Genomic DNA, 9,213 nt, shown 5'->3' with positions numbered 1-9,213 from the left:
CAGCTGCTTGCACAATGTGCAATTAGCCTGCGGGACTCTTCAGCGAGGCCAGGAGCTGTGCAGGGTGGTGGAAAGCGGCCACAGAGCATTGCTGCTGGGGTAGCACATGGGGCCTATTGCAGCCCCGGCAGCTTTGCTGCACCCCCCTGCCAAGCTGCTGTCTCCGGCCGCGGTGGGGTGCCCTGGCCACCCCAGGGTCCTTCGCTCCCAGCTCCGGCGTGAGCAGAGAGGCTGTGGCGCTGCTGGGTGCGGCACCAACATGGCAGGGGAGGGGGAGGCTGGAGGGCGGGGAGCCGCACCCATTCCAGCGGGATTATCGGCTCGGTAATTGCAGCTGTTGCGAAGGTGATGGAGTCGCGTGAGGGGAGAGGAGATGGGCCCAGCTCACCCCTGGGCAAAGTCACTGGGGCTCGGCAGCCCGAGCAGGGCACTGCCCAGGCTCATGGCCACAGTGGCAGCACGTTGGGAGCGTAGGGCAGAGGCCTTCTGGGCCACCGCGTGCAGCCCCCACGACGGCTGGGGCAGGGCACGTGATCCCTCCCATGCACAGTGAGTCCTCCTCGAAACCAAGCCAGGAGCAGCACTAGGGAGGCTGCTGCAGGGATCAAACATCTCCTGCAGCTCCCAGCCGGGCTTTGTCCACTGCCAGCGCATCCCCAGCTCACCCCACCTGCTCCTTCCTCCCGTGGACGGGCTGGTGCCTCCCCTGCGCCAGGCAAACCACGGGCCTCTCGGGGCATGTCCACGCAGCCCACGGCAGCGCCACGCAGGGGAGCCAGGCTGGCTCGGACGCGTGGAGCGGGACAGCGGTAGTCCCCGCTGACCCCCAGGGACCTGCACTGTGGTCGGTCCCCTCCGCCAGCTCCGGTAAGCCAGGCCCACCCTCCTGGCAGCAAGGGGCACAGGACAGTGCTCCGCAGGGAGCCAGGGGGCATGGCAAGTGGGGGGACCCCATCCCCTGCACGTGTGCAGCTCAGACCTGTGCCCAACCCCGGGCGCAGCCCAGCAACTCGGCAGCTCCCCTGGCATGTGAACTACCTGCCCCCTCCCCGCGAGCGGTGGCCAGCGAGAGGCTGGTGCCCTGGCACAAGGGCTCTGAGCTGCCACGACTGCCCCTGGCCCAAGCCCTGCAGAGCAGCAGCCGTCCAGGCCATGCACAGCTGCCTGCTCTGCGTGGTGGGGCGCGGCGAGCTGCCCCGGGCCCCGGGCAGGGATGGTCTTGGCACATGCGGCTGAGCTGTGCTGGACCCTGTGGCTGAGTGCCAGGGCAGCGGTGGGGCCTGGAGCCGGGGGTGAGGTGGGGAGCCCCTTCCCCTGCCCCAGTGAGCTGTGATGGGCTCAGCACTGCCCAGCGCCGGGGGCAGGCCCTGGGGCCCACGGGGAGCACGGTGCTTGCTGTACCACGGGGTCCAGCACACCGCCCGCACCCTGATGCCGCGTGTCCGGTGGGAGGCGCTGCCTGTGCCTGCGGGGGCCGAGGGACCAGAGCGCCCTCAGCCAGGCAGGGGAGCCGGGGCCAGGCAGGAGCATCCTGGGAGAGGCCCCTCCCTGCTCCTTAGGCAAAGGAGGCCGGCGAGCACCTCCCTGCCAGACAAGCTGGGGCAGGAGGGCAGAAACCAGCTGCCTGCTGGCATGGAGCAGCTTCTGGCGTGCCTGGAGCAGGCCCCTGACACGCAGAGACCCAGCCTGGGGCCAGAGGCAGCCGGACCAGCATGAGAGACGTCTCCCCCTTCACGGAGCCAGTAAGGAGCCCGGGGGCGGCCAACAAACCCCGCGCCCTTTGCCCTGGGCAGAGCATCCTTTGTGCTCCCAGGGAGCAGGGTGGCGCCGGCAGTGAAACCAGCAGGACCCCGGGCAAGGGGACCCTGAGAAACAGCCGCCCAGGGCTGGAGCTTCCCGAAGCCCCGAGAAATGGGACCGTGAGCACGGAAGGGGTGAAGCGCCCGGCCAGGGCCCAGCGCTGAACCGGGCACCCTCGGCCAGGAAGGAGCGTTCGCTGGGCCCTGCTGCCATCTCCTGGGGGCCGTAGGACCCGCGCTGAGGCTGGAGCCCTGGGCAGGAGGGCAATTTGGGAGGTGTCCGGTGCACTGTGGAGGGCAGACCAACCCGCCAGGGCTGGGCATGTGCCATAGGCTGTCTTGGCCCCCAGGCTCACACAAGACCCCCAGGCCTTATTGTCCCACGACCAGGTGCTTCCTGCGTTCCCCTGCCCCACTGCAGCGAAGCCTTGGGTCCATCAGCCCCGACGCCTGCTGCTGTCTGGGCCCTTTGTGTGGGGGGCAGTGGCAGAGCAGCTCTTCTGTCCCCTTGGCAGCACCAGTGGTGCCCCAGGACCCTGCGAGTGAGCGTGACCCCATCCCAGCAGGGCTGTATCCCCCCTGCCCTCCGTCCCACCCCCAAGCATTCCCCCAGCGCTGCACGGCGCCCACCTCTCTGCAATCGCTCTCCAAGCAGCTGCTGCAGGAAGGAGCATCTTTATTGAGAGGCATCTGCAGTGGGAGCGCAGGGGGTCGAGAGCGGGCCCTGGGCACAACCCCTGGTGCTGCTGTGAGCAGACCCATAGAGGAGCAAACCCAGGTCTGGGTCAGGGTGCAGGGCAATGCCGGGCGATGCAGCAAGGGGGTATGCGGCGAAAGGAGGAGCACAAAGGAGCTGCCCTCGGGACCTTCATGCCAGGTCTGGGTCCGGGCCCGGGTAGGAGGGTCCTCTCCTTCTTGCTGGGCAGCGTCAGACCTGCTCCCCACAATGCCTCCTCCTCAGGCTTGGCCTGGTGGTCACTCTGGAGCAGGGAGGAGAGAGGTTCAGAGAGCCCGGCCTGGGGCCAGCCCTGCCCAGGCATGGCCCCACCGCAGCTCAGCCCAGGCTGGAGACACGATGGCACCGGTGCGGTGCCCTGGGCCTGCAGCCAAGGGCTGGGCTCCTTCCTTCATCCCCCTGCCTGCACGCTGGCTGCACCGTACCTTGCACAGGCTTCACGCAGCGCCGGGCACATCTCCAGTGGCAGCACTTCAGCTGCGCGCCGCACTCGTAGTCGCGGCTGCACTCATTTTGCTGGGGCTCACTGCACAGGACAGGGTCAGGAGGGCACATCCCGGGTTTCTCTGTGACACAGGGCATCTGTCAGGGGTGCACGGCACATGGCCTGGCCCCAGGCACCAGGGCCTGGCAGACGCCCCTGCTCCAGGCTGCTTCCCCGTAGGGCCGCAGGTGCCAGCGGGCTGATGGGCTGTTGCAGCTGCTGCTTTTGGCTGCAGCCCATGCGCCCAGCTTGAGCACACGGCATCCGGAGCCCAGGTGCTGCCGCACCGAGTGAGCCGCGCTCACCCAGACACAGGTAGCGCTTCTGACCTGTGCAGGGACCCGGGGTCTCTGGGCACCTCCACGGCTCTCTTGCCCCGATCGTGCCAAAGCTGCTGGTGCCCAATTTCCCAGCACCGAGCTTGGCTTTCCCTCCCCCTCCTCCTGCCACAGGTAGGGGCCCAGGGAGGCAGCAGCCTGGACCCGGGCTGTAGGCTGAGGAGCCCTCACTATGGTGCCAGGGCGAACTGGCTCCCCGGTAATGTCTCAGCACAGAGCCACCTGGCATAGCTCCCTGTGCCCCAACGTGCAAGCTGGGCGCTGCTCCAAAGCACCCCTGGCACCAGAAAGCAGGGGCAGCACCTCTGCCCCTCCACCGCACCTTTCAGGAGGTCCAGGCACTGGAACTGGCACTGGTGGTAGCAGCACGTCTTGCCCGGGGCGCACGGCCTCCACGGGCTGCACTGGGGAGGAAACGACCAGACGCAGTGCGGGGTGGGCGGTGGGCACTCCACTGCAGAGAGAGAGCTCGGTCACGGCTGCCCCTCGCCGCAGCCGCGCGGCACCAGGGCAGGGCCCTACTCACCCTCCTCCCCCCGCCCCGAGACCGCCTGCAGGCTGGCCCACAGGGCGAGGATCCCCAGCAGCAGGAAGATGCCCTCGCACTCCATCGGCTGCCGGGGCCAAGGGCCGAGCGCTGTGAGCCCGCGCGGCGCCGGGAGGGGTTATGAGCCTCACCGCGCTGGGGCTGGCTCCCGGGGGAGGCGGTGGCTCCGGTGCCCTATCGGAGCCTGCCAGTGCCACCTCCCAGCCCCAGCGTCGCACAGTCTGCGGTGCTGGGAGCACAGCCAAGCTGGGAGCACGTCCGGCCCGTGGGCAGGCCAGGAGCAGGCAGGGTGGAGGGGCAAAGGGCCAGTCTCTGGGCAAGCCCCTTTGATCCCATTTGCCATGCAGCCTCACCCCCGTGCCCTGGGCACTCGACCTGCTCCCTGGTCTCCCCCACGTGTCCTGGCTTCTCCCCTCCACACACTCATCCACGCTGGGGGAACCCGAGTGCTAGGGCTGGGGGTCTGCATGATGTATTAGGGGGACCCTCAGCCCTGGCTGAGGGTCAGGGTCTCCCAGGACTGTCCCTGGAGCGGGCGAAGGTGCCCAGTGCAGCCAGTGGAGCTGTGACCACCTGGCCCATTCCCCTGTGGCCCCCTGGGAGCAGGGCTGGGACCCTGCTGCAGGAGCTCTCAGCCTCACAGCTGCCCCCACCCAGCAGAGAGGGGGCCCAGAAGCGCCCAGCCATGCTGGAGCCGGTGCCAGGGAGACCCTGGGAGCCGGCGGTGCCGTCAGAGCCCTGCTGCCTGACCCTCCCCAGCAAGGGGCACTGTCACTGCGCTCCACCCGGTGCACGGGCTCTGTCTGGGTCCAGGCGCCCACGCTGCAGTGCTGGGGCAGGCCCACGGCTCCACGTGAGGAAGACAAAGGGCCTCACCTGTGCCCTGGCAGAGCCTGAGACAGGCCTCCTTCGTCTTGAAGTTGTTGCTGTTGCCGCCACAGCCGCCGTAGTTGAAGCTCTCGCACTTCCTGGCCTGTGGGTTGTGGAACCAGCGTGGGACCAGCGCTTTGCACAGGCCGGGGTCGGACTGCAGCTTGCAAACCGCTGCGGGCAAAGCACGGGAACTTGCAGCCACCCACAGCCTGAGGGGCTGGCAGATGCCCTGGGGCCAAGTGCACTGCGCCCAACCCATGATCCCCCGCAGAGGTGCCGGGGCCACAGGGCAGCCCTCAGCTGGGCCAGGGGCCGATCCTGCACCATGGGGCTCTGCCTCTTGCCTCGAGGGTGGTTCAGCTCCACTCCCTGGCCAGCTGCTCAGCAGCACCTGCCTCCAGACCCCCAGCCTGTCCCCACCACAGCCCCCAAGCCAGGTGCCCCCTCACCTCGGTCCCCGCAGGCAGCCACGCAGTCCTCCTCGGTCTTGAAGTTGTTGGCATTGCCCTGGCAGCCGCCGTACATGAAGCGTTCACAGCGTTTGGAGGAGGCATTGTAGTAGAAGTGAGGGATTCGCCCCCGGCACGGGCCTTGCTCTGGAGGCAGCTTGCACAAGTCCGCCCACCTCTCTGGGAGGAGAGAGGGAAGCTGGAGTCAGGGGCTGGGGCCCTGGGCCCATCACCAGGTGCTCCTGGGCACCGAGGTCCGCGCACCCGGAAGGCGCCCTTGCTCACCTGCCTCCTCCTGAGCCAGGGCAGGCCGGAGGCAGAGGCAGAGGGCGAGGAGCCGTGGCAGGAGGAAGATGCTTCTGGCCATCATGGTGCTGCTGGGAGCAGGGTCTAAGCCCCGGGGCCGAGCCGGCTGGACTTAAACCCTACAGTCAGGGTGGGGCTGACCCGGGAGGGGAAGTTGCTCCAGAGCCCCGGGGACCTTGCCAAGCTCACTCGACTTGGCTGTAAATCAGGCCCCGGTGAAGCAAGGAAACAACCCGGATCCACCCCAGGTTGCTCAGCGAGGCCAGGGGGACCTGGGAGGCACCCCCAATGTGACCTGGGTGCGTGCAGCCTGGGGTGGCCGGGGCAGAGCGTGCCGCCAGGCCTGCGAGCTGCGTGCGGGGCTGGGAGGCCAAGAGGGCTCTGGGTTGCAGGAGATGGGCAGCGCCGACCCCGCGGCACCGTGGAGCCGGCTGCGCCCCGCTGCTCCCGGGGTGCCACGCTCCCTGCAGCGCTCGGCCTCACAATGCTGGAGCGCGGCTAAGACAAACACCTCGCCGAGCACGGCAGACGTAGCCCCGGGCCTGTTCTGGGCATCGTGCCCAACCCGGCCACTGGCCCCCGCTGGGCTCGAGCCAGGCCTGGGAGGTGGCTCCCTGGGGAGGCTCGAGCCCTGGGGTAGGCGCGGAGATGACCCTGCTCTGTGCCCAGGCCGCAGCCGGACTCTGCATCTCAGGACCGGGCACAGTGCACGCATTGCCCCGCCGGCCGCCCGTGGCTGCAGTGCTTCCCAGGGGGTTTCTCTGAGCCTGGGGAACCTGTTTGCTTCCTCGTTCCAGCCGGAGGTGGCGGCCGGGGTGGTGTCTGCTGGGGAATGCAGGGAGTCCCGGGCCGGCCAGGCCAGGGCCCAAGGGTACCGGGAGCCACCTCCCTGCTCCTGAGCTGCCCCCTGGGCAGGGGTCTGTGCTGGGCAGTGCGATCCACAGCGCTGAGCTCCCCATCAGCCCCTGACACCAGCCCACGGGTCCTGGAGCCTCCCCTGTCTCCTGGCGCCCCGTGGATCCGGGTCGCTCCTTGTTCCATCCGGGGTCTGATTTATGGTCAGGCCGATGGTGCTGGAGCTTGGCAGGAGCCTGTAGGGCACCGTGCACCACCAAGCAGGCACCAGAGGACTGGCACAGGGCCGGCGCAGTGCCTCCCTTCACAGACGGCGAGGAGAGGCCCCGGGGAAGGACGGACCAGGTAACCTCTCCTCTGTACCTGGGAAGACGCTGGAGCCGAGCCGAAGGAAGGCCCTTTGCAAGCATCCGGAAGAGGAAGGGCTGGTCGGGATGACTTGAGCGCGGCGATGCCCGTGTTCTGCTGTGGGGATTTCCCAGGTTTCCAGGCTCTGCTGGTTGCTCTTGCCTCCTCCTTCCCCCTTTTTTCCGCTCCATGTGTCGGGGTTTTAAGCCTCCCCAGAGGTGCTGGGTTGCGGGACTGGGCTGTGCCAATGCTACTGCAACCCTCCACACGGGTCCCAGCTGGAGGGTCTTGCCCCTGCGCTCAGGCTCAGGCTCAGGCTCAGACAGACCTGCCCTGGGGGCAGGAAGGGATTTCCCCCTTGGTTGCATTGCATGGACGTGTGGGTTTTGCCTGCCCGCGGTGCAGACTGACATCTCATAGCAGCAGGACCCCAGGGCCGGTCGGGTGCGAGGTCTGTGTTGCATCAGGGCTGACAGCCGTCTTATGCAGAGTTGAGATTATGGTTGTCCGGGCTGGTCTGGACAGGGTTGATCCTGCTTCAGGCAGGGCTTGGACCAGACGTGACCTCTGAGGGTCACTTCCAGCCCCACTGGTCTCGGGCAGCTTTCTCCCCACCAGCCCCCGTGGCTCCAGCACACGGGACCTGGAGCCTCCTGCCCCTCCTGGTCTTTTGAGCCCTGCTGTGGATCCGGGTTGTTCCTCGTTCCATCCGGGGCCTGATTTATGGCCAGGGCACTGGAGCTTGGCAGGAGCCTGCAGGGCACTGTGCATCACGTCCCCTCCAGAGCCAGCTCCACCCCGAGCACAGAGTTTAAATCCAACCAGGGCGGCTGGAGGAGCTCAGACCTGGCTCCCGGCAGCACCATGAAGCCAGCAGGCACCGTCCTCCTCCTGGGGCTCGTGGCCCTCAGGGCAGAGCTGCAGACTGCGCCCAGGGGTGAGTGCAGCAGAGGGAGCAGGGGCAGGGATACGGTACCAGACACACAAGGGAGGCGAAAGGTTTCCCATTAGGGACCCGGAGAAGCTGCCGGGGGTGCAGGGATGGGGCTGACGGGGGGCAGCGGCAGGGCGAGGCCCTGGAGCTGTGAGCCCGCGGTGCCCTCCCTTGCAGAGAAGCCCGGCGTCTGCCCCTCCTCAGCACCCGGCCTTCTGGATCCCTGCTTCTTTCCCTGCTCCAGCGATTACAGCTGCCCGGGGAGTCAGAAGTGCTGCCTCATCCCCTGCGGCCATGCCTGCCTTGACCCCCTGCCCGGTAAGGCCAGCACCGGGGCAATCTCTTGCACAGGGGGAGCTGGGCACTGGAGGGCACCGTGACCCCCTCCCAATCCCCTGTGCTGCCCCCTGGGCCCTGTCTTCCTGGCTCCTGTTGCCCCCCTCCAACAACCTCCCCATCACATGCCCATTGCAAAGTCCAGCGCCTGGCATGGGGTGGCGGGTCTGCCCCGTCTCCACCACGCCTGGCTCTGAGGCTCTTGTCCACGTGCAGGACCCAGGGACATCTGCAGGCTCCCCCCAGACCCAGGCCCCTGCTTTGCGGCCGTCCCACGCTGGTTCTACCACTGGCCATCCCGGCGCTGCAGGAGGTTTGAGTACGGCAGCTGCTCCGGCAATGCCAACAACTTTGAGACCAAACGCAAGTGTCTCTGGGCTTGTGCAGGCCACGGTAAGAGTGGTGGGGCGCAGGAACGGGCTGTCTGGCTCCATAGGGTCCCAAGTTGCCACCAGACCCCTTCTCCCAGCAGCTCCCCACTACCTTCGTCCCTGCCCAGAGCCACAGGACAGGTGCCTGATGACCCACATTGTGTGTTGCAGGGCGCTGGGCTGCCTGCCCCAAGCCGCAGGGAGTGGGGCCGTGCGTGGAGCTGTGCGGGGCCAATGGGGCTTGCGGGGAAGGAGAAGTGCTGCAGTAATGGCTGCGGGCACCAGTGCATGAGAGTGACAGGAGGTGCAATCTCCCTTCTCGCGCCCTTCGCAGCTGCAAGCAGAGCCTGGGCCGGGGCACGGGGAGAGGGGTGCACTGCGCCCCATCAGGCTGCGTGTGGGGACGTGCAGGCATGTGGGGAAGGCTGATGTGGCCCCACGCTGCCGTGGCCCTGGTCCTCCAGCTACGTGGCCACTGGCGACAGCGTGCCTGCCCCACTCCTGAGAGACGGGAGCCTGCGCCCAACCCCCCGGGGCTCGAGGGGCTCCTGCCCCCTCCTCCCACCCTCCTACTGGTGCCAGGACCTGGGTCCAAGTGCCGTGGGGTGGGCCAGGCCAGGATCTCCCTGGCAAGCAGGCTGCTGCTATGATGGCAGGCATGCAGCACACTCAGACGGCTTCCTTTTGACAGGGCCCCGCTAAGTGCCCGGACCACCCGGGGTGGGCAGCTTCAGCACATGATGCCTCACCAGGACCGGACCAGCCCAGAGACCGAGACCCTGGAGCACACCCCCACCCCCTGTGCGTCTCCAGCTGCTGCTTGGCTCCCTGGTGATC

The 9,213-nt window shown here is 67.9% G+C and overlaps 2 protein-coding genes across 2 annotated transcripts in view; one reads left to right on the top strand and one right to left on the bottom strand.

Moving 5' to 3' along the window:
• The window catches only part of LOC109292481 (papilin-like), a 23,182-nt gene that overhangs the window by 9,241 nt on the left and 4,728 nt on the right, over positions 1-9,213 (bottom strand). The window contains exons 3-5 of the mRNA XM_019509931.1: positions 5,227-5,406; positions 4,781-4,948; positions 3,680-3,811 (exon numbers count right to left, since the gene is read on the bottom strand). Coding sequence (XP_019365476.1) covers positions 3,680-3,811; positions 4,781-4,948; positions 5,227-5,406 — 480 coding nt within the window. The remainder of the gene's footprint in view (positions 1-3,679; positions 3,812-4,780; positions 4,949-5,226; positions 5,407-9,213) is intronic.
• Positions 7,070-9,170, top strand: LOC109292485 (WAP four-disulfide core domain protein 18-like). Its single transcript, XM_019509935.1, has 3 exons — positions 7,070-7,672; positions 7,847-7,987; positions 9,068-9,170. Exons 1-3 carry the CDS (start codon positions 7,459-7,461, stop codon positions 9,076-9,078), a joined length of 366 nt encoding a protein of 121 aa, XP_019365480.1. The 5' UTR covers positions 7,070-7,458; the 3' UTR covers positions 9,079-9,170.

Source organism: Gavialis gangeticus, unplaced genomic scaffold (assembly GCF_001723915.1).
Source record: "Gavialis gangeticus isolate Ggan-Ray unplaced genomic scaffold, GavGan_comp1, whole genome shotgun sequence".
NCBI classification, from domain to species: domain Eukaryota; kingdom Metazoa; phylum Chordata; order Crocodylia; family Gavialidae; genus Gavialis; species Gavialis gangeticus.
The sequence above is the reverse complement of the archived record's forward strand: the minus strand, read 5'-3'. Positions and strand labels throughout refer to the sequence as shown.

Bases quoted from the DNA above. Each gene is read 5' to 3' on its own strand.
- LOC109292485 (XM_019509935.1), top strand. From the start codon at position 7,459: ATGGCCAGGGCACTGGAGCTTGGCAGGAGCCTGCAGGGCACTGTGCAT. The intron at 7,673-7,846 runs GTGAGTGCAGCA...CCTCCCTTGCAG, and splicing joins GCTGCAGACTGCGCCCAGGG to AGAAGCCCGGCGTCTGCCCC.